The sequence below is a fragment of the Mesoplodon bidens genome (assembly GCF_964165515.1).
Source record: "Mesoplodon bidens genome assembly, chromosome: 13".
NCBI classification, from domain to species: domain Eukaryota; kingdom Metazoa; phylum Chordata; class Mammalia; order Artiodactyla; family Ziphiidae; genus Mesoplodon; species Mesoplodon bidens.
In genome coordinates, this window is record NC_138169.1 from 5,877,614 (window position 1) to 5,901,517 (window position 23,904).

General features: G+C 55.4%; 1 protein-coding gene across 1 annotated transcript in view; it reads left to right on the forward strand.

Moving 5' to 3' along the window:
* Positions 1 to 1,203: 1,203 nt before the first annotated feature.
* Positions 1,204 to 23,904, forward strand: part of DHX37 (DEAH-box helicase 37) — a 30,984-nt gene continuing 8,283 nt past the window's right edge. The window contains exons 1-15 of the mRNA XM_081251894.1: positions 1,204 to 1,395; positions 5,148 to 5,317; positions 7,883 to 7,995; positions 9,597 to 9,942; positions 12,267 to 12,415; positions 13,571 to 13,663; positions 15,723 to 15,819; positions 16,948 to 17,061; positions 19,758 to 19,859; positions 20,083 to 20,197; positions 20,820 to 20,915; positions 21,120 to 21,202; positions 21,916 to 22,063; positions 22,514 to 22,590; positions 22,913 to 23,145. Of these exons, the coding sequence (XP_081108020.1) occupies positions 1,290 to 1,395; positions 5,148 to 5,317; positions 7,883 to 7,995; positions 9,597 to 9,942; positions 12,267 to 12,415; positions 13,571 to 13,663; positions 15,723 to 15,819; positions 16,948 to 17,061; positions 19,758 to 19,859; positions 20,083 to 20,197; positions 20,820 to 20,915; positions 21,120 to 21,202; positions 21,916 to 22,063; positions 22,514 to 22,590; positions 22,913 to 23,145 (2,042 nt within the window). The 5' untranslated portion in view covers positions 1,204 to 1,289. The remainder of the gene's footprint in view (positions 1,396 to 5,147; positions 5,318 to 7,882; positions 7,996 to 9,596; positions 9,943 to 12,266; positions 12,416 to 13,570; positions 13,664 to 15,722; positions 15,820 to 16,947; positions 17,062 to 19,757; positions 19,860 to 20,082; positions 20,198 to 20,819; positions 20,916 to 21,119; positions 21,203 to 21,915; positions 22,064 to 22,513; positions 22,591 to 22,912; positions 23,146 to 23,904) is intronic.

Below are 23,904 nucleotides of genomic sequence, written 5' to 3' on the forward strand. Positions count from 1 at the left end.
AAATCCTTTTTAATTAATTAAAAGCATGTTCATATGTATACTATCTAAATCCTCTCACGCACCTCCTGTGTGTTCGTGGGGGCTTTTTTTTTTTCCACACACACACACTGTATTTTATTTTATTTTATTTTTTTGCGGTACGCGGGCCTCTCACTGTTGTGGCCTCTCCTGTTGCGGAGCGCAGGCTCTGGACGTGCAGGCGCAGCGGCCATGGCTCACTGGCCCAGCCGTTCCGCGGCATGTGGGATTTTCCCGGACCGGGGCACGAACCCGTGTCCCCTGCATTGGCAGGCGGACTCTCAACCACTGCGCCACCAGGGAAGCCCTGTATTTTATTTTTACAAGAGATAAATAAACTGACACCAAGCATTGTAAATGGATGACCACAACAAAAGGGGGGTTTGTTTTTGCTTTTGCTTTTCGGGGTAAGAGGGGAGCTTATCCAAATTAATCACACTCTTCATTCATTCATTCATTCATTCCAATCAACAACAATTTATTGCTTACCTGCTCTGCAGCCAGATCTTGTTCTGCGTTATTCAAATGTTTTTCCTGGGGCAGTAACTTCAAATAAGTCTTAAAAATAACTTTATCCTTTCTAAAATTCTAAAATAACGTCTAGTGCCTTCCCTTTTTTTGTGATATAATTTAAATGTTTGCCCTTAACCAATTAATGCTTTTAACAGAAAAAAGGAGGCACAATATAGATGTTCTAGTCGCAAGATACAGGATTCAGAAAATACATTATTTCCCAGTGCGCTACAGACAATGGGATGTGGTCATGAGAATTCAAAGTTGTCTATTAGATGCCTTCTTTTAGTTCTACCTGTCACTGGAATGGAAATATTTAGGGCCTTTTTATTACACAACTGTTTCTTGTAGGAATATCAGAAAATGCAGATAAGCAAAAAAGAGAGGGAAGAAGATTGTATTGGGGCAGGGTTATATTTTTAAAGGTGACAGAACACTCCCATTCCCAAATAGCCAAATTAATATTAGTATTTAGAGACTCAGACCAAACCTCTGTGAGAACAGCCCTGGGCTTAAACTGAGCCCTCCGCAGCCCCGCCCCCTCCTCTAACTTGGTCCCGCCTCCGCCGCCGGCCGGCCGTTGCTATCAGCGTGGCCCCGCCTCCAGCCCCGCCCCCAGGGACTCCGTTAGTTTCAGCTCTCGCGAGAGCGCAGCCCGGAAGTTTTCCGGCCGGAACGCTCGGTGGGATTCCACGTGGGTTGGGCTTCGTAGTGTGCTGGTCGTAGGACCCGCGGGAGCGGAACAGGAGCCGGGTGCCATGGGGAAGCTGCGCCGGAGGTACAACATCAAGGGGCGTCAGCAGGCGGCCCCCGGCCCTTCGAAGGGCCCTCCCGAGCCGCCCCCTGTGCGCCTGGAACTGGAGGGTAAGTAAGGCGCCCCCGGACGAGGGCTGGGATTCGGGGGAGGGACCAACCAGGGCCTCGGAGCCAGGGCTGGCCAATGGGGGCCGAAGGGCTCCCGGACTATGCCCTGCCTCCGCGACTCGGGCGGGACACACGGAGAGACACCCCCCTCCCAGATGATAGAAAGGAAGGGGGAATAGTGACAGTTTCGTTTTAACTGAATTTGGAACAATACCTGGAGTTTCTTTCCAGTGGGGTCCAGCCCAAGTATAGCTATAGGGGGAGTTTGGGTAAGGAATTACAAGGTAAGTCCATCCATTCTGATGGCTTCCATTATAACCTCCCTACCAGCGACCCCTAAGTTTGTATTTTTCAGCCCAGACCTGTCTGCTTAGCTCCAGGCTGCTTAACATTTCTGCCCAGACTCCTCCGTTTTGTTAGGAATGGTTACTATGTGCCAGGCACTATTCTAGGAGAGTAACAGAAGAGGAGATTAAGGGAAAAAATCCCTGCCCTGCAGAGTTCAGATGCTTCTGGGAAGAGACAAGCAAAGATAAACACAAAATACATAGAACGTTTTGCATACATTCATACTAAAGAGATAAAGCACAAGAGGTGTTTGGGCAGGTTGCAGTGTTTCATGGTGGGGGGGGGCGGCGGGGAAGGCCCTATTGAGAAGACGTTGAATCCTTTTTTAAGACCTGAAGGCAGTCAGAATGGCTGAGTGGAGATGAAATTTAAAATGGGGGTAGAAAAAAATAAAATAAAATAAAATGGGGGCAGGATCTTGTAGGGCCTGGTGGGTCATGGTGAGGATGGTGGCCCTGCAGAGTTGAGAGCAGAGGAAGGACTCAGGGTGGGCTTAGGTTTTTTTTGGTTTTGTTTTTTAATTTATTTTATTTATTTATTTTTGGCTGCGTTGGGTCTTCGTTGCTGCCAACAGGCTCTCTCTAGCTGCGGCGAGCGGGGGCTACTCTTCGTTGTGGTGCGCGGGCTTCTCATTGTGGTGGCTTCTCTTGTTGCAAAGCATGGGCTCTAGGCGTGCGGGCTTCAGTAGTTGCAGCACGCGGGCTCAGTAGTTGTGGCTCGCGGGCTCTAGAGCACAGACTCAGTAGTTGTGGCACACGGGCTTCGTTGCTCCGCGGCATGTGGAAGATCTTCCCTGACCAGGGCTCGAACCCGTGTCCTCTGCATTGGCAAGCGGATTCTCAACCACTGTGCCACCAGGGAAGCCCAGGGCTTAGGTTTTAACAGCATCACTTTGCTGTGTTGAGGAAAAGCAGTAGAGGGCAGAGAATCTGGGCGATCCGATAGGAGGCTGCTGAGTACATTGACTCTGGCAAGAGTTGATGCTTGGACCAGGGAGGTAGCAGGAGAGGTGGTGAGAGGTGGTTGGATTCAGGATGTACTTGGAAGATGGAGCTTTGTTCTGGCAAAGGACATGTCAAGAACAAATCCCAGGCGTGCGGCTGGAGGCTGGAGGCTGGAGGAAGCAGGCATGGGCAGCTTGCGGGGAGGCCAGGAGCTTGGCTTTGGATATGAGTGGTTTGGGGGGCCTGTCAGATATCCAAGTAGAAGGGTCAGCAGGCCGCTGCTGAATCGGACGCTTGAGAGAGGGAAGTCCAGGGGAGATTGCAGCTTATTTGAAGTCTGAAGACCAGACTGGCTCGCTGAGGCAATGAGTCCGGTCCAGTGAGGTGGGAAGAGAACCCTGGGAGAGTGTGGTTGTCCGGGGACCAAGAGGAAGACCCGCCGTCTGTGTCAGATGTGGCCGTGGGATCAGGCAGGGAGAGAAAGGACCGTGGATGTAACACTGGGGAGGCCATCGGCGACCGTGATGGGTCCAGTTTCGGGGGAGAGTTGGGCTGAAGTGATTGAATGGGTTCAGCTGTCTTGCAGGCCCCTGAGACGGAACACATTCCAAAATTGGACTCATCCAGCTGCTTGTATAGGATCCCTGAGGGCCAAGCAGATTTAGGTGTTAGGGAAGACTGAGTCTAGATTCAGGAGGTGGAGGGAGGGAGGGAGAGCCGGGGCCGCTGGGAAAGCCTGCTTCCCTCGACCCCGCTCATCAGCCTCTTCTTCCACACTCTCCTCTTGGACCCAGAAGGCAGTGGGGTTATAGGAAAGATTGTCAGAGTGGGAATCTGGAGTCCGAATTCCCTCCTCGGAAGTTGCAGGGATAGTCTGGGAGTTGAAGCAAATCGCCTTGACATCTCTGTGCCTCAGTGTTCTCAGCTGTCAAATGGGTCCAGCAGTAACAGTCATCCTACCTGCTCTCAGAGTCATGGAGGTGGTATTTTGGGAGAATATGTTTGTGACTGAAACGGGAATGCTTTGAAAAGTAAAGACAAGCTGTAGAGATGTGACGTTGTCCTGTGATGGGCGTCATCCATTGTAACAGCAGTGACAGCTCAGGAAGTGAGATGGCCCCTCTAAGAGGGCAGAAGACCCCTGGACTGACAGTTGGGTGAGAGCAGAGGGACCCGAGGTCTCTTAGACTCAAAGATTTGGGGAAAGTTGTTTCTCACCCCAGAACAAGACATCTCTGTCTATCCCCACCTTTCTCAGGGGCCAGAGGGATCTTACAAGGATATAAAGCAGGTTACCTTCTTCAAAGCGCTTTCCCCAATCCAATATCACCCTTTTTCTTATTTTTATTTTTAGCACATCTCCCCCACCCCTTTTTTCTATAGCACAGAGGTTCTCAAATTTTTTGCACCAAGGACCCTTTTACATTCCTAAAAATTGAGGAACCAAAGTGCTTTTGTTAGTGTGGGTTGTGTCTGTCGATATTTACCATATTAGAAATTAAAACCGAGAGATTTTGAAACACAAGCGCGTACAAGCACACACTCCTTTAGCTGTCACCACGTCTCACAATTTGGAGCCTTTGAAAAATGCTGCTATATACTCTTTTCTTTTTCTCCCCCTGCTTTTAATTCTGTCTGAGAACTGCAGAATGGATGGCTTGCATTGCTTAAAATAGTCCCATTTTTCTCACTGAGGAGCGCACAACCTCTCCTGCACTTGGTAATGTCATAAAGATGTACAAAGCCTGAGAAGTTAATAAATGTCAGACACTGCCCGTACGGGGACTCCAGCGTCGGGTGTCAGGCAGAAATAGGTGCTCCCCAAGCGCCCTCCTCCCCATGGTGCTGCAGTAGGTTTGAGTTGAAGGGTGATAAGGCAAGCTGGATTTTGGTCTGAAACGTATACTTTCAAATTCCGACTTTTTTTTTTTTTTGGCCATGCCACACGGCTTTTGGGATCTTAGTTCCCCGACCAGGGATTGAACCCATGCCCCTGGCAGTGGAAGCACGGAGTCCTAACAACTGGACCACCAGGGATGTCCCAAACTCCACCATTTAAAAATAGCTGTGACGCAAGCTTGGTACTCAGTCCACTGTACACATGTGAGAGAGTGTCTTTCAGAGTTATTGTAAAGATGGTTTATTGTAAAGATGGCCCCGCCAAACGCAGGGCCCCGCTGGGAGGGAGGCACTGTTGCAGCCTGTTCCCTCCTTGCTGTGCCCGCATCCCTCTCCCCGCAACGCGAGGACGGCTGACCCGTGGCAGGTGCTGGGTGGACTGGTGGAATGAAGGTGTGACGGGCCTGCGCCCCCGTTCCTATGCGGGGGCTCGGGTGGCTCTCACTGTGGGCAGGAGGGTCAGCCCGGAGGAAATCGGCGTTAACGCAGCATCTTGAGACTCGCAGGCGTCCGTGCTTTCCGTCCTCCAGGGCTGTGGGTCAGGCAAGCGTGTCTTTTCAGATAAGGACACGTTGAAAGGAGTCGATGCAAGCAACGCACTCGTCCTGCCCAGCAAGAAGAAGAAGAAGACCAAAGCCCCTCCCCTGTCCAAGAAGGAGAAGAAACCCCTGACCAAGAAAGAGCGGAAGATGCTGCAGAGAATCTTAGACCAGAAGGAGAAGAAGCGCCAGGTATGCACGCTCTGTCTGCACGGCGAGGGATGGGTCGGGGTGTCCGTGACCCCCAACGTGATCCCTGTGGCTGGACTGTCGGATAGAACTTTCCAGAAGGAGGGACAAGTTCTGTGTCTGCAATGTCCAGTACAGTGGTCACCAGCCACACGTGGCTGTTGAGCGCTTGAGATGTGGCCAGTGTGGCCGAGGAATTGGATTTTTAATGTGATTTGGTTTTAGTTAACTTAAATGCAAATAGCCACGTGTGACTAGTGCCCCGTATGGGACACACAGATCCAGAACCTTTCCAGTCCTTGGGAGATGTGCTACTTGGGTATCCGTCAGTCTGGGACAGGTCCAGCTTTGTGGAGGCCACGTGTTTGTTGAGCCAGGAGTTGGTCGATCAACGTGCTCACTTTTTATTTTCCCTCCTCATTCATTTTGTTGTTTATTTTTTAACTTCATTCTGGAGAATTTTAACCTTTTTTGCTTAATATTTTTTTAAGGAGAAAACTTTGTAATGAGAAATTCAAACATATATAAAGGTAGAGACAGTAGTGTCATGGCCTCCAGTGTACCTGTCACCAGCTCCAACAGTCGTCAGGCTCATGGCCAACCTTGGTCATCTCCACAGCCGGTCACTTTCCCACCCCCTGGGTCAGAGCCCAGGCAGCATCAATCTGTACTAGTTTCTGTGGCTGCCTTGACAAGTGACCACAAACTGGGTAGCTTAAAACTATGGAAATGTGTTCTCTCAGTGATCTGGAAGCCAGAAGTCTGAAATCGAGGTGTCAGCAGGGCCGTGCCCCTTCTGAAGTTTCCAGGGGACGGTCCTACCTGGCCTCTTCCAGCTCCTGTGGCTCCAGGTTTCCTCGGCTCATGGCCACATTGCTCCAGCCTCTGCCTCTGTCTTTATGTGGCCTGCTCCCCTGTGTGTCCCTCCTCTGTGTATCTCTGATGAGGACACTTGTCTTTTTCTTTTTTTAAAAAAAATGTTTTGGCTGCACCATGTGGTATGCAGGATCTTAGTTCCTGACCAGGGATGGAACCTGTGCGGCCTGCAGTGGAAGCGCAGGGTCTTAACCACTGGACCGCCGGGGAAGTCCCAAGGACACTTGTCTTTGAATTTAGGACTCACCTGGATAATTCAGGATTTCATCTTGAGATCCTTAAGCTAATTACCCTTCACTTAAAAAGGCCCTTTTTCTGAATAAGATCCCATTCTGGGACATGGATATATGTTTTCGGAGGACCATTCAACCCATATACATATCCCTGAATATTTCAGTTTGCATCTCTAAAATAAGGACCATTTCAAATTACCACAATGCCATTAGCATGTCTAAATTTTTTCAAAATACCATTAGATATCCAGTAAATAGTCAAATTTCTGATTGTTTCATAGATGCTCTCCACCCGTATCTCTTGTCTTTCTCCCTTATATTTGTTGGAGAGATTGGTTTGTTTGTCTCAGAGACTTTCCCACGGTCTGGATTAAAAACTTTTTGTCTCTGATATAAACATGGTCTTCCACCCTCCGAATTTCCTATAAATTGGTATTTGGGTCTGGGGCAGTGACTCTCAACTGGGACAGTTTTGCCCCACCCCCCCGGGAACATTTGACCAAATCTGGACATATTTGGGGTTGTGACGCTTTGGGGGATGCTACTGGCATCTGGTGGGTAGAGGTCTGGGATGCTGCTAAGCAGCCTGCAGTGCTCATAACATCAAAAAATTATCTGGTCCCAAATGCCAGTAGCGTGAAGGCTGAGAAACCCTGATCTAGAGGCTTCAGGAGGTTCTCTTTCGTTAGTCTTTCTGGCAGTGACCACACGGTGTGCTGTGTCCACCAGGGGACACACAGGCCTCCCGTTAGCAGCTCTGACGCTTGGTCCCTGGAGCCCTTCATACGGGGGAGGCTCACTGTCCTCTGAGTGTGTCCTATTTAAATGCTGTGAGCATCTTTTCTTGCTGTTCTGTACGTTGTTTTTTATCGATTATGAAATGTGTGTGTGTGTGTGTGTGTGTGTGTGTGTATATATATATATATATACACATATACACGTATAAAAGCAGATATAAAATATCTGTGTGATTTCAAGAATAACAAAACAAACACTCATGAATTGCTCACCCAGGGGAAAGGAACCAACTGGACCCGCCCCTGCTCACTGCTTTATTCGAGGCAGAGTGGGGACCACTTCCTGTCACACACACAGCTGTTCTTCCCTTGTACCTGACTACCGGGAAGTCTTGCATTATACAAATGGGCCCTACTTTATTTATTCCATCTCCTGTTGATGGGCATCTGGATAGTCAATGATCTTCCCTTACGACACACCGTGGTGCAAAGAGAGCCTTGTTTATCCAATCCCAGACTCCGTAAGGGGGCAAAAAGCCACCCTCAGCTCACGCGTCTGTCGGCGTTAAGAACTCCGTGAAGGATGGTAATTGCAGTTCAACCTTCGGCTTAAAAAAGACTGTAGGTGTTAGTGATGCTGGAATTTTATTTAGAGTCTCAACTTCCCTTCTGAAGAGAGGATCATGATGCCAAATGTGTAACACACTCATTTCCTTCCCCAGCGAGCAGAGATGCTCCAGAAATTGAGCGAAGTCCAGGTTTCGGAAGCTGAGATGAGACTGTTTTACACCACGTCCAAACTGGGCACTGGGGACCGCATGTACCGCACCAAAGAGTGAGTCGCTGGCTCCTCCCTGAAGCCCGTCCTTCCCGCCAGGGCTCCCAGGGGGGCTCAAGGGTCATGGCGTCTTCTGGGGTTATGAGAAACTGCATTTGCAATGACCCGTGTGCTAAAATGCCTCAAATGGTAGAGGCCTCAGATAATGCAAAATATCCTACAGTGCACAGGATGGCAAAGTTCTTACTCCAGGATGCTGGTGTTTTCCTGCAACACTGAGTCCTGCATTACAGGTCCTTCCAGCTTTGGCAGGGACGAGTAGGCCAGAAGTCGTCATCAAGGAGGTCAAGGGTTTGATTTAGCCCATTAGCAGGTTTTGTTTGGTTCCTGTAGCATCATTAGACATTTGGATCTTTTGCACATGTATGAGTCTCCTAGGGCTGCGGTAACAGGTCACCACAAACTGGGGACCTTGAAATAAGAGGAATTTATTCTTGTGGTTCTGACCGCCAGAAGTCCAAAGTCAAGGTGTTGGTGGGGTTGGTTCCTGCTGCAGGCCAGAGAATCTGTTCCAGCCTCTCCCCCAGCCTCTGGTGGTGCCAGCCATCCTGGGCGCTCCGTGGCTGGTAAACACATCACCGCAGTCTGCCTCATCGTCACGTGGCATCCTCTGTGTGTCTTCCATGGCCTTCTGTGTGTGTCCAGGTCTCTGTTTTCTTTTATCTTTTTTTTTTTTTTCTGGCCACGCAGCATGCGGGATCCTAGTTCCCCGACCAGGGATTGAACCCATGCCCCCTGCATTGGGAGCATGGAGTCTTAACCACTGGACCACCAAGGAAGTCCCCTGGGTCTCTGTTTTCTTCTAAGGACACCAGTCATCGGATTTAGGGCCCATCCTAATCTCGTATGACCTCATCTTAATGACATCCTGCCGGCCCTGTTTCCAAATAAGGTCACATTCTGAGCATCTGGGTGGCCATGAATTTTGGGGAGACACTATTCAACAGTCAACATTTAAGAATTAGGAGATTTCACATGAAAATCCAGGGTCCCCCCCGGTCTTGACCAGTTGGATGATGTGGCCGCACCAGCTGGCCTTCCCACAGAGCAGCCGGCGTTAGATGGGGCCCGTGTGCTCCCCCCAGCCCGGGCCCCTGCCCTCTGCTCTCACACTTGGCCCTCTCTGCTCATTTCCAGTACTGGCCTGTTAAGCCTTGTGCGTTTAACGACTGCTTATCAAGTGCAAACTGCATCTCAGGCTCTCCTTTGGGCCCTAGGAATAGAGCAGTGCACAAAAATTAAATTTCTTCCCTTAAGAAACTCACATTCTAATGGTGGGGAGATGGGCAGTGATCCAGTGACTACATATATATTTAGTGCTAGTGAGCACTAAGCAGAAAAGAGCAGGTAGAAGAGGATGGAGGCGGGTGGGGGAGGTGACTGAGGCTACACAGTAAGGGAAAGTCTTCCCGAGAGGCGTCCTTGGAATCAAGTAAGGGAGCAGTTGTCTTCAGGGAGCATGGACAGCGGGTGCAAAGGCCCTGCGGCAGGAAGGGACGTGGCCTTTGCGTCCTGACCTCTGAGGAGCCTGCAGCGGCCCACAGCTGCCTCAGGTTGACTGGCCCGTCCCAGGGTCTGACTTCTGGCTCTCCCGGCAGGAAGCCCGACAGCTTGGCAGCCCAGGGTCTGGAGAAGATCAGCAGCCTCAGCGGGGCCCACCGGAAGCGCCACCGCCAGGAGGCAGACGAGGAGGAGTCTGAGTCCTCAGCGGAGTCTGGACCCGAGGAGACCCCAGCAGATGAGCCGGCAGAGGCCGGTGCAGGGTCGTCCCCAGCGCATCTGCCACCGGCTCCGCCCGGGGCCAGGGGCCAGAGCCCAGTGCCCAGCGGTCTGGCCGAGACTCCTGCCCCTTCATCAGCTCCTCCTGCGGCAGCCTCTGCCCTGGCCAGGCCCCCAGCGAAGCCCGCCGTCTTCATCCCCGTGAACCGCTCCCCCGAAATGCAGGTTGGCCTCTCTGGTGTGTGATTAAGAGCTTAGGTGCTCAGGTCAGTGCTGTGAGGAGGCTGAGGGTGCAGAGAGAGGGCATCCCAGGACCTGAGCAGGTTGCATTGCCTTCTGTGCCTCAGTTTCCTTGCCTGGAAAAGGGGGATAGCTGTACCCACCTTGCAGGGTTGTTGTAGGGCTGACGAGCGGGTTCCCGGCACATGGTCGGGGCTGCTGGGTGTCCGCTGCCCTTATCATCGTCTGGTCACCGTCACCTTCAGCCTCTGACCACAGGTCCTGGTCCAGGCATCTGCTCACTGGGACAAGAGCTTGGGCTCTGGAGTCAGTTGACCTGGAACGGAGTGCTGGTTCCCCCACCTTCCAGCTCATTCTGGGCCTCGTTTTCATCCATAGCGTGGGCTACCCATCTACTCACAGGGACTCCGCCTCTCTATACTTCGTATCCTTGTCTGGTAAAATGAGGGTCACACTGGGTTGTCATGACAACAAGATTCAGGGAGGTGAAGCCCGAGGCCCATGGAACGTACTTGGGGAGCCGTGAGGCTGGTGATGCAGCAGGGTCTGGCCCATCGCGGGTGGTGGTTCCGTCCACACATTTCCATGGAGCACGTGCTGTGGGCCAGCACAGGAGGTGGAGCGATCTGCAGGCTCGGAGCTCTCGGTCCAGCAGGGGAGACCGAGGTCGACCACACATGGGACAAGAGCCACGGAGGGGAAGATCGGATACCATGAGGCGGGGAGCACAGGAGGGCCTGGCCTCATCAGGGAGGGCATCCGGGTCGGGAGCTCAGGGACCAGATGAGAACGTGGGGGCCGTCCCACACCGAGAAGTGCATGAGCAAAGGCCTGAGGCAGAGGGTTCCTGGGTCTTAGGGCAGCTGTTTAAAACCACAGATTGGGGCTTCCCTGGTGGCGCAGTGGTTGAGAGTCCACCTGCCAATGCAGGGGACACGGGTTCGTGCCCCGGTCCAGGAAGATCCCACACGCCGCGGAGCGGCTGGGCCCGTGAGCCATGGCCGCTGAGCCTGCGCGTCCGGAGCCTGTGCTCCGCAACGGGAGAGGCCGCAATGGTGAGAGGCCCGCCTACGTAAAAAAGAAAACAACCACAGATTGGATTGTGGAAATGAGGTGGTTTCAGTCACAGGTACGTCTGTGTGCTCATATGTAAGCAGTTAGGGTGAGCTGGCTGCTCTGACAGGCCCTGAAGTGCTTCACGCCACAAAGGTTTCCTTGTAGGTGATGTCAGAGCCCAGTGTGTGAGATCCTCCTCCACATGGCCATTCAGGAACCAGGGCTCCGCCATCCAGTGTCCGTGGTGCCCGCTGGGGTTCATCCCCTGCCTTTCTCTGTGGTTTTTCCACGTGCATGTTTTTAAGCCTAGGTTTGCCTGTTTTTATAAGCGGCCTCACATCATACATATTTTTCAGCACTTTGCTTATTTGTTAGTCGGCATTGTGTTCCCGAGATCTGTTTATCCGTGTAGATGTGTGTCACCAAGGTCCGTTTGGGTTTTGTTTTGGTTTTTTTTTTTTCACTGCCATAGAGCATTACGTTGCGTGGATAGAGCACAGTTTAAGTACCCTTCTCTGGCTGGGCATTTGGGTGGTTTTAGCTTTTTGCTACCATCTTCACTGCTGATTTAAACATTCTTGCCTTGTTCTCAAAGCCACAGGTACAAAAATTTGGGGGGGAACAGCGTCTACAGACTGGAAGTCACAGCCATTGTGAAGTCATGAGATGGCCAGCACCTTTATTTTTTTATTTTTTTAAACCAATGGAATGGAATAGAGTTAGAGAACGGAATGTTTAAAATTAGTGTGCCAGCGTGCTTCACACATAACAAGGGCAAGCAGGGGGTCACGGAACTTCTCCCCCACTATGTAATACTTGTGTGAGCGTGTGTACGTGTGTGTGCACGCGCACCCATGTGTGAGTACCTAGGACCTAGGAAAGGAATCGCTGTATCTCACATTCTCGATTTTGGTAAAATTAGCACCCGGTTGTTTGCCGAAGTGATTGTGCCATAAGTGTAGGCTCCCCCCAGCAGCAGGCAAGAGTTCCTTGTGCCCAGAGGGGCTTCTCTGCACCACGCTGTCCCCGAGGACCCAGCCCATGTCTCTGCCCCTCCCCAGCCGTCAGGGCTTCCATCCTCCAGCGGGCACACCTGTTCCCCTTGGCTGGATGCCGGCTGCTGCCTTTATAGGAACCACGTCACCCTACGTAATCTTGCTTTGAGCCAAGCCCCCCATCCCCTCCGCCCTTCTGCAGGGGACGACACCCCCCCACCCCCATTCCGTGAGCGCTGACTTCCCCTCTCTCGCCAGGAAGAGCGGCTGAAGCTCCCGATTCTCTCTGAAGAACAAGTGATCATGGAGGCAGTGGCTGAGCACCCCATTGTCATCGTGTGCGGCGAGACCGGCAGCGGGAAGACCACCCAGGTGCCCCAGTTTCTCTACGAAGCAGGCTACAGCAGGTGGGGGCTGGCCACAGGGTCCCTCGCAGGTCCCTTGGGTGACAGTGAGATGTGGCCCCCAGAAGTTGTTAGGGGCAGGGCTCCTGGGGATCTAATTCTGGCTCTGCCGTTGCCGTGCTGTGTGACTTGGGGCAAGCTCCTTAACCTCTCTGGGCCTCAGTTTCCTCAGCTGTGACATGGGGTTCATCACTGCACCTACTTCACGGGGTTGTTACGTAGATGAAATGACTGAATTTGTGTAAAACATTTAGGTTGGTCCCTGGTGGGAGGGATGGCGTGTCAACTCCTATTGGCCCTTCTGACCCGTGTGTGTCAGGGTCCGCAGGACCACCCCGAGGTTCAGCAATTTGCTGGGAACACTCCCGGGACCCAGCATGTAGTCGTACTCACGGCTGTGATAAATTACTGTGAAGGACACAAAGCACAGCCAGCAAAGGGAAAGGCTCACGGGGTGACGTCTGGCGAACCAGGCACAGGCCCCCAGAGCCCTCTCCCAGGGCAGGGGTCACACAGGACACGCTTCATTGCCCGTGAGAGATGTCATCAAACAGGGATGCCCAGTAGAGGCTTAGCGCCCGGGGTTCTTACTGGGGGCTGGTCACACAGGCGCCCTCTGCCTGGTACCTACCCAATGCTAGACTCCCCAAAGGAAAGCAGGTGTCAGCATGAGCCACCTTGTTTGTACAGACAGTTCAGGCGCAGTGAGCCCCTCTTGTCCATCAGGGAGAGGCAGGAGCCCTCCTGCAATCCAGGATCCCAGACACCAGCCAGGGGCTGCCCTGGAAGCAGAGCTTTGTAGGGAGAGCAGCCTCGGGCCTGCTGGGTCGACTCTTTCCTGCCCAGAATCCACCACCCGTCCCCTGGGTAGGTTCTGTGGAGGCACAGGTGCTCGGCTGGGTTGGACAAGCCCCCGGGCTGCAGGCCCAGGTCCACCTAGGCCTCGTTCTTGTTTGCGGCTGCCTGGACCCCTTCGCCCCGCGATTATCGGAGCATCTCCTGTAGAATGCCCTGTGGGCCGTTCCCTTTTGCTGTTAAGTGATGCTGCGGTGCCTTGCCTGGCGCCCGTGTCCCGTCACCCCCAGTGTGGGCCGCGTGTGACCTCGGGGCAGCCGTGGGGGCGGAGCCCTGCTGATGCCTTGTGTTCTTCTCCCCCAGTGACAACAGCATCATTGGCGTCACGGAGCCCCGCCGAGTGGCCGCCGTGGCCATGTCCCAGCGAGTGGCCCAGGAGATGAATCTGTCACCGCGGTGAGGGCTCTGCCTTCTATGGGAGAGTTGGGGGTGGCCCTCCGGCCCCCCGAGACCTGAGCCGCGGCGCAGGCCCTCCTTCCCCTGGGGGGCGCCGGGAGGGGGCGCCACGTCTGCATCTAAGCACAGGGCGGTTCCCTACACGCCGACAGTAGGACCCTCCTGCCAGGGGCGTCGTGAAGCAGGGACACGCCAGCCAGGCCCTTGGTGAGGGGACCGAGTGGCCCTTCCAGGGCCTTGAGGGCAGAGCCGAGCAGCAGGTGGCCGAAGGCAGGCGGGAGGCGAATAGCGTGGCCGGGTTACTCTACAGCTCAGGTTTCCAAACGGAAATCCTCTCCCGGCAGTAAGTCTGCAGGACTTGCCTCGGAGAGCAGTTTGAACACAGCATAGCCCTGGCCTGAGGGTGGCTCCGCGCCGTGTTTATAACGCAGACGCCTGGGTCTCAGCCCAGACCATCCAGTTCAGGCTGGAAGGCGTGGCGTGTCCAGTGTGGTCTGAGGCCCAGAAAGCACAGAACTGTAGGGAATATCCCAGCGGTCCAGTGGTTAGGACTCCACGCTTTCACTGCCGAGGGCCCGGGTTTGATCCCTGGTCAGGGAACAAAGATCCCACAAGCTGCGCCACACGGCCAAGGAGAAAGAAAAAAGAAAGCACGGAATCGTATAGAGGCAGAGTGCCCGCCATCCACACTGTCATCAGATGTTTACCGACCAGGACCTGCCACGGTTCAGGCCCGTCCTGGCTCTGGGGACAGAAGCCTGCCCCCGCTGGGCCCAGCACGCAAACTGGGGAGCCTTGTTCTGTTCGCATCTTAGGTGGGCGAGGCGCCCCCAGCTCCTCTCCCTGGTGGCAGCCACTACTGCACATTTCCTGTGGATCCTTCTAGACAGTTCTGTGCACAGACAGGCAGTCCTGTGTCTCTGTGTTTCTCGCTGTCTGGCTGCTGCGTGAATGGTTCTACTGTTCATGCCCTTCTGTATCTTTCTTGTGCCATTTCAATGCGTACCTTGAGAATTACAGTACATACAAAGCCGCCCCTTTCTTTCATTCTCTTCAACTTTTAAATTTATTTATTTATTTATTTATTTATGGCTGTGTTGGGTCTTCATTTCTGTGCGAGGGCTTTCTCTAGCTGTGGCAAGCGGGGGCCACTCTTCATCGCAGTGCGCGGGCCTCTCTCTCCTGTTGCAGAGCACAGGCTCCAGGCGCGCAGGCTCAGTAATTGTGGCCCACGAGCCCAGCCGCTCCGCAGCATGTGGGATCCTCCCAGACCAGGGCTCGAACCTGTGTCCCCTGTGCCGGCAGGCAGACTCTCAACCACTGCGCCACCAGGGAAGCCCAATTCTCTTCAACTTTTTAGTGTGAAATCTTCAAGCGTATACAAAAGTGGAAAGACTAGTATGATGAGCCCCCATGTACCTGAGACCCAGTTTGGAGCAAGTCTCAGATCTCGCATCATCTCAGCCTCAATATTTCACTGCGCGGGTCTGAAAGATCATGAGTCTGGGGGGTTTTTGGGTTGTTTGTTTTCTTGGCCGTGCCCCGAGGCTTGGGGAATCTTAGTTCCCTGACCAGGGATCGAACCCGTGCCCCCTGCAGTGGAAGCGCAGAGTCCTAGCCACGGGACCACCAGGGAAGTCCCTGGGTTTGTTTTTTTGTTTGTTTGTTTTTTTTAAGATAAGGGTTCTGAAAACATAACTGCAGTACCGCCACCGTCACTAACGAGTGTATCATAACTCCAGAGTGTGCTCTGGTCCGTGTTACCACTTCCCGGGTTGTCTCCTAAACAGCTTTTACAGTTGGTTGTTCAAATCGGGCTCCAGCCAGGGTCCGTGTGCATATTTGATTGACATGCTCTTCACTTGCCCATGACAGCTCCTGGAGAGGGAGGCGGGTTGGACCTGTGTCCGGGCCTTGCTGGGGGAGCCGGTGGGCCCTACCCTCGGCCGCTTGCCCAGCGGGGCCAGGCCTGTTCCTCTGCCCACCTTGGAGTGGCCGCACGGCTGCAGCCCCAGGCAGCTGCAGCTCTGGGGGACCGAACCGTAGCCTGTGCCCACAGGGTCGTCTCCTATCAGATCCGATACGAGGGAAACGTGACCGAAGAGACCAGAATCAAGTTCATGACTGATGGCGTCTTGCTCAAGGAAATCCAAAAGGTTGGTTGCTCATCTGGTGTCACAAAGCAAGGCTGGTAAGCATGGGGGGCGGGGTGGCTAGGATGTCACCTGGGATGTGAGCAGCGAATGTTGGCAAAGCACTGTGTTTACCACCGTGCTGCTGTGTGACCTTGTGCAAGTTATGCAACCTCTGTGATCCTTGGTTTCTCCATCTGCAAGCTGGTACCTTCCTCCTAATTGCTTTGAAACAAAAACCGTGTGACACACGAAAGCACCTTAGCACACCACCTCGTAAGTGCTCATTAAACGTGAACTTGTATTTTTTTTTTCTCTCTTTTTATTTTTTTGCGGTACGCGGGCCTCTCACTGCTGTGGCCTCTCCCGTTGCGGAGCACAGGCTCCGGACGCGCAGGCTCAGCGGCCATGGCTCACGGGCCCAGCCGCTCCACGAAATGTGGGATCTTCCCGGACCGGGGCAGGAACCCGCGTCCCTTGCATCGGCAGGCGGACTCTCAACCACTGCGCCACCAGGGAAGCCCGTGAACTTGTATTTTCAATGTGGTTTGGTTCACAGACTGTGTGTTAGCCAAATGCACACTGCTTCTCTTGGGCTGTATGACGTCCCCCGGGCAGGGGTCACTGGGGAGGGCAGAGGTGACTCCTGCCTCTGCCTCGAGGCCACCTGGGACGGTGGCTGTGAGTGTGTTGTGGCGTCCGATGGCCCCTTTCTCTATGGCATGTGCTGAGCTCTTGCCCCTGGTCCCCACCCAACATCCCCTCGTTCCTGTTTCCTGCCTGCCCTCCCCGCCCCATGGGCATCTGCATTTGGTAGCTCGGCTCTAATAGATCGTAGCTGCCTTTTCTCTAGAAATTTCTCTGCCAGGGCCCAGGCCCCGTGCTGTGTACTTTATAGATAGTAATTGTCACCGAAACTTCACCGTGACCCCATGAGATGGGTCCCATTGTCCCATTTGACAGATGAAGAAAGAGGCCTGGGAGGTGAAGCAACTGGCCCAGGGTCATAGGCCAGGACCTCCCCGCAGGCCGAGTGCTCCCGGATCTGTGGTGGCTACCAGAGGGGCTCCTTGAGCAGGCACTTTGGGGTGCAATGACCCTGGGGTGCTCAGGCCCGGCTGGCTGGCCTCATCCCCGGACCTCCCCACCCAGGACTTCCTGCTGCTGAAGTACAAGGTGTTGATCATTGACGAAGCCCACGAGAGGAGCGTGTACACCGACATCCTCATCGGCCTCCTGTCCCGCATAGTGCGTCTCCGGGAGAAGGTAGGTGAGGGTGCCGGGGAGCCCCGAGTCCCAGGCCACGGCTCCCACAGCCCACGGCGGTCTACACCCAGGCCGCTGCCATGAGAGGGTCTCCCGGGACAGGACCCCCCAGGCCCCGTGCTGGGCTGCGGGTCTTGGTGTAAATAGACCCTGTGTGATCCCCGTCCTGGGTCCAGCCTCATCCGCTGTGACCCTTCCCTCTGTCCAGAGCAAGAGGCTCAAGCAAGGAGACCGTGGTGGGCCAGGCTCCACTGCAGCCAGCTTTAAGACGCCAGCCGGGTCTTTGGAACCCGCAGTGCTGGTGGGGCCACCCAGCCAAGCCTTTATGCTCCATGTGCTCTGAGATGCTTGCCTTGGCGCCCGGCCTGGGGTCTGCCTCTGCCTGCATCTCCCCCACCCCAGATCAGGCAGAGGTGGATGTCAGAGGGATGCTGCCCTGGGGTGGGAGCTCTGTGCGACAGTCCTATTCTGGCCCCCGCCAGTCCCACCGAGAGGTTGGCACTTTACCACGCCCAGTTCTTAGAAGTGCAGAACTTTTATCAAATAGACATCAGGTCTGTGTGTGCTGTGTGCCAGGCACCAAGCACATCGCAGTGAACAGGACAGGTTCCTGCCTTTCTGGGGTTTCCATTTTCATGAGGGCAACTGACAGTAAGCAAACTCAGAAAGCCTGTGAGCTGGTGACGGACAGAGCCGGGGAGAGGGGGCAGTACCAGGCAGAAGGTGGAGGGTTGGTAGTGAGAGAAGACTCACTGAGAGGGTGACCTTTGAGTGGAGGGGCGGGAGGAAGTGAGGGAGTGAGGAGGGGTACTGGTGGGAGGAGATTCTGAGAATTGAGAATAGCCAGTGCAAAGGCCCTGGGGCAGGTGTTGGCCTGATATCTGGGGGGGGTTGTGACTTTATTTTACATAATGGATGCACTTACACTGTACAATTCAGTGGTTTTTAGCATATTCAGAGTTGTTATATCATCACCACGGTCAACTTTAAAATATTTCTGTCACCCTGAAAAGAAACCCTGTACCCTTTAGCTGTCACCCCCGTTCTCCTACACTCCCCCCGTCTCAAGGCATCCATCAGTGTGCTTTCTGTCTCTCTGGATTTATCTATTCTGGGTATTTCATGTAAATGAAATGACACGTGTGGCCTTTTTTGATTGGCATCTTTCACTTAGCACATTTTCAAAGTTCATCTCCAGTGTAGCCTGTGTCAGTGCTTCATTCCTTTTGATGGCTGAGTCAGCATGTGTGGACGGACCACATTTCACGTATCCATTCATCTGTTGGAGGACAGTTGGGCTCTTTCCGCGTTTTGGCTCTCGTGAAGTCCGTGTCCGGGTCTCCGTGTGGACTTGTTTCCTTTCTCTTGGGTCTGTGCCCAGGAACAGAGCTGCCAGGCCCCACGGGAGCTCTGCGTTTAACCATTTCAACCATCCCAGACCATCCTCCGCAGCGGCTGCACCCCTTATGTTCCGCCAGCAGTGGACAGGCTGCCAGTTCACGTCCTCGCCCACGCTTGGGATTTTCCATGATTTTAGTCCTCGCCATGGTCTGGATTTGTGTGTTGAGGACTGTCAGGCAGCCTAGGGTGGCGGAGCGGAGTGAGGGAGGTGGGGAGAACAGGAGATGCAGGGAGGTACGCGGGGTAGGGCAAACGGGAAGTTGTTGCAGGAAGGAGATGGGGCCTTTGGTCTGCGCTGTGCCTCCCACCTTGTCTTCTGTTCGCCGAAAACGCTGAACTTTGGGGTTTGGACCTTACGAGCCTCAGAGGACAGCTTCCAAGGGCTCGAGAGCAGAGCCCGCCAGGGGGCACAGTAGGTGCTGCCCAGGGGGCTGGGAACCAGGCACCCGCCACCGCAGTCACAGCCTCGAGGGGGAGGGAGGACTGAGACCACCACACCCATTGTGCCGGTGTGCCAGGTGGACCCCAGGCTCGGCCCTGCTGTCTAGTCTCACACCATCAGAGCTTGACTTGGGGGAATCTTTTTTTATTCCTTTTGGCCACACCGCACGGCTTGCGGGATCTTAGTTCCCTGACCAGGGATTGAACCCACGCCCTCGGCAGTGAAAGCACCGAGTCCTAACTACTGGACCACCAGGGAGGTCCCTCAGGGCTATCTTCTTTTTTTTTTAAATAAATAAATTAATTAATTAATTAGTTTATTTTTGGCTGTGTTGGGTCTTCGTTGCTGCGCGTGAGCTTTCTCTAGTTGTGGTGAGCCAGGGCTGCTCTTCATTGTGGTGCACAGGCTTCTCTTGTTGTGGAGCATGGGCTCTAGGTGCACGGGCTGAAGTAGTTGTGGCACGTGGGCTCAGTAGTTGTGGCTCTTGGGCTCTAGAGCGCAGGCTCAGTAGTTGTGGCGCACGGGCCTAGTTGCTCCGCGGCATGTGGGATCTTCCCGGACCAAGGCTCGAACCCGTGTCCCCAGCATTGGCAGGCGGATTCTTAACCACTGCGCCACCAGGGAAGACCCCTCGGGGGTATCTTAAGGGCTCCTTTAACAAGCCACTGCCGCCCACTTCTTCCACTTTTTCTTAGATCTTTGGCAACCAGAAAGGATTGAGGATTGGGGCGGGGTGGGGCTGGAGGGAGGCCCGGAGGGCAGAGCAGGTCTCCCCCAAGGGCCCGCCCCCCGCCCCCCCGTCAGTGTTCCTGGCCCCGGGCGGCTATGGGTCCCCGGGTCTGTCGTCCCCCAGAGGCACTTGCCGCTGAAGCTGCTCATCATGTCGGCCACGCTGCGGGTGGAGGACTTCACCCAGAACCAGAGGCTCTTCGCCCAGCCGCCCCCCGTCATCAAGGTACCGCCCAGGCCGGGGTCTCAGGACGCCGGGGGAGGCCGGGCCCCTCTGTCAACTGCGACAGAGCGCAGGACGCCTGCTGCGGGGGAGATGGGTGGGATCGTAGCACCAAACGGAGACCTTCGTGGTCAGAGAGTTCAGGGAAGGGGAGGGCCCGGGCCTGGGCTCAGGTCACGCCTGACCCCCGACCCCCGACCCCGTACTTCCCTGGGCGTCCTCGTAGGTTGAGTCCCGGCAGTTCCCAGTGACGGTGCATTTTAACAAGCGGACGCCGCTGGAAGACTACAGTGGGGAGTGCTTCCGGAAAGTCTGCAAGATCCACCGCATGCTGCCCGCAGGTGAGGCCCTGGCCAGGAGGAGGCCGGTCCGCCCCTTGCAGACCGGGGGGTGCGGGCAGCGGGGACGCAGGTGGTCACTTGGCCTCGCTGTGCCTCAGTGTCCTCACTGGTCCCGGAGCGCTCACAGCACCTGCCCTGCCATGTTCCGCCCCAAGGATCGTGAGGCTTCAGGGACTAACTGGGCAGGGGGTGAGGGGGTGGAGGGAGCCTTTTGTCCCCACAGACGCAGGGCAGGTGAACAGGTGTGTCCCACCTGAGTCTCACTCCTGACCCCCTCACAGTTCTCACCATATCCCCGTGGCACGTGCTCCGTTAGTTCCGTTCACCAGGTGATGGACCCTTGGGTTGCTCCCACTTCCCCAGAGTAGGGCTGCTTTCCCCGTCTTTTGGGCTCATACCGGGGGATGGGATGCCGGCTCCCACAGCAACTGTTTAGCTCCTTGTCCCGGCGCCCTCAGTGTGTGGGCAGCTGCCCGTTGCTCGTCTGGGCCTCTTCAGCCCTGGTTTGATGAGCACTGCCTCACACCCCAGCTCTCAAATCAAGGCCTGGCACACGGTCACGGCCAAGGCAGCGTCTGCTGTGTGAATGAGCGGGTCACGGCGGGGCTGGTTCTCCCTACAGGTGGCATCCTGGTGTTCCTGACGGGGCAGGCAGAGGTGCACGCGCTGTGCCGCAGGCTGAGGAGAGCCTTCCCGGTTGCCCGGCACAGGCCTCCAGGTAACCCCGAGCTGAAGCCCCTCACCCAAGAGGCTGCGGGCGGTCAGCCTGGGCTTTGGAGCCTCCCCCAAAAGAGCCAGCCCTTTGCCCGCCCTCCCGTCCCCCCAGTGAATGGTGATCGATGCAGTGACCTCACCCTGGACCCTGATGACCTGGCACCAGCCACAAGATGGCCTTTTCCCTAACTTGCTCATCTTTTCCCAGAAAAGGACGATCAGAAAGATTCGGTAGAAGAAATGCGGAGGTTTAAGAAGTCACAGGCTCGGGCGAGGAAGGCCAAGGCCACGGTACGTAGAGGCTGGAGGGGGCAGCTCAGGCTCTGCAGCTGCCTTGGCCGTGTGGTGGCCACTAGCCCCATATGGCTGCACAGATGTAAATTTAAGTAAAACCAAATAAAATTAAGATTCAACTCCTCAGTCGTGTTAGACACATTTCAGGTGCCCAGTGGCCATCTGGGGCTGTTGGTGGCCTTTTTGGGCAGCAGGGGTCTAGAACCTTCCTGCCGTGGAGGGAGAGGTTGACTGGTGCCGCTCCGGAGGCTGCAGGGTGGGCTGCGACTTAAAACATTCCAGGCTCCCTGTACTGGGGGCCTGGAGGAAGTTTCTGGAAGGCCCAGCCCCGAGCCCTGAGCAGGGCCTGCATGGATGCCCAGGGAGGGTCGGACAAGGGAAAGGGACCCCTCGTGCTTGCTGAAGAGCTGGGGGTGGGGGGGTGGCCGGACATGGGGAGCTTTTACCCCAGGGCGTCTGCACGACATCACTTCTGCTCTTACAGCATGCCAGGCAGTGGTCTCAGGGCTGCACATGTGTTAGCTCGTAGCATCATCACGGCAGCCCTTCGAGAAGTCCCGTGATCGTCCCCAACTCTTAGATGAGGACACTGAGGCAGGACAGGGTCGAGTGACCTGCCCAGGCTCACGTGGCCGCGGGCTCTGCTCGCAACGCCGGTCTCTACGCAGGGTCCCTCGCAGCCCGCGGTGCTGATGTCTTGTTTACCATAGACGCTGCCCCAGATCAGTTTGGACAATTACTCGGTGTTGCCAGCGGGCGAAGGTGACGAGGACAGGGAAGCGGAAATGGACGAGGAGGACGAGGAGGCCCTGGGCTCCGACCTGGACCTGGACCTGGGGGACGACGGGACGGACGGAGGTGGGACCCGCCGGGGCCTCTGCTTCCACCGCGTGGGCCTGGGTCGCGCGATGGGCCTGTCCGGCAACGAGCCCCCGGGGAGCTGGGGTTCCTGCCTGCCCTGCCCCCTGCCGTCTCCTGAGCTCCTGAAACCGCCGGACACAGGAGGCCCTCAGGTCTCTGTTGTGCCGGTTGTAATGGGGGCGCCACCCCCGGGCTCGGCTTTGCTGGGTGAACGCAGGCCTTGGGGGTTTGGGGGGTGCAGAATCAAGCCCTTAGGGGTCCCCACACAGGGCCTGGGGCTCTTCCGAGGAGGAGAGGCTGCAGCGTGGCTGGCTTTGCCGACCCTCTCTGCCGGTGCCCAGGGTTGAGCCCTGGCAGCGGGGCTGCAGGGGGGCCTCCCCGGCAGAGCGGGCGGGGGTGCTGGACGGCAGGGGAGCGGGGTGCCGCAGGCCTCTGCCTCCCCTGCAGGTGAGCAGCCCGATGCCTCGCGTCCCCTCCACGTGCTCCCTCTCTACTCTTTGCTGGCCCCGGAGAAGCAGGCGCAGGTAACCGTGTGGGGCCTGGGATGGATGCCGGGTGGGGGGCACCCAAAGGCGTTGAGGTGGGAGCAGGTCAGACCCCGGGTCACCCTCTCCATCAGCTGTCTGCTCAGCGCCCCAGACTTTTGAGAGGGTATGGGGATCTCCTACTCGGAGGACGGAAACGCTTCCCTCATTTAGTTGGGGAGCAGTGGCCCGAGGCGGGGAGCGTCACCTCCAGGCCCTGCCCCGCCTGGCTGACTTCCTCTGACCCCTGTCCCGCGAATTCTTCCCTGACTCTGGTGGGACAAAGGTCAGTTTTCTTGTTGCTCCTGTCCCCCCATCCTAGGTCTTCCAACCTCCTCCAGAGGGGACACGGCTGTGTGTTGTGGCCACCAACGTGGCCGAGACATCCCTCACCATCCCAGGCATCAAGTACGTGGTGGACTGCGGGAAGGTCAAGAGGCGGCACTACGACCGTGTCACCGGTGTGTCCTCGTTCCGCGTCACCTGGGTCTCCCAGGCCTCGGCCGACCAGCGGGCAGGACGCGCGGGCCGGACGGAGCCCGGCCACTGCTACAGGTGGGGCTCCCAGGGGCCCCTCCAGTGACGCTGGGGCCACTGTGCGGTGGTCACCCACCCACGGGCGAGGAAAGGGGGGTCCCGTGTCCCGCTGGAAAGCGTCCTTCACACCCCCTTTTCTGTTGGCTTTCAGGCACTTGCGTTATTTCTTTATTCTGCTACTGACGTCGGGCCCTGTGTTTATGAGCACCTCGATTTTTGTTTTGTTTTATTAACACCTTTTTTGAGGTAAAGTTCACATACCATAAAACTCACCATTTAAAGTGTGCAATTCTGTGGGTTTTAGTATATTGACAGTGTTGTGCAGCCATCACCACTATTAATTTTTAAACGTTCTCTTCACCCCAAAAGAGACCGCATTTATCAGTTGTACCCATTAATCAGTTTCTCCCCGCATCTCCCTACCACTCCCAACCCCCCAGCGCCCGGCAGCCACTCATCCACTTCCTGTCTCTACGCACGTGCTCATTCTGGAGATTTTCTGTACATGGAATCGGACAATATGTGACCTCTCGTGTCTGGCTTCTTTCACGCAACATCATGTTTTCAAGGTTCATCCACATGGTTGCCTGTGTCAGTGCTTCATTCTTTTTAATGGCTGAGTAACATGCTGTTGCGTGGAGGGGCCGCATCTCACTGTCCATTCATCTGTTGATAGACCCTTGGGTTGCGTCCACACTTTGTCCACTGTGAATAGTGCTGCCGTGAACATTCATGTACAAGTATTTGAACGTCTGTTCCCATGCCTCTCGGGTATAT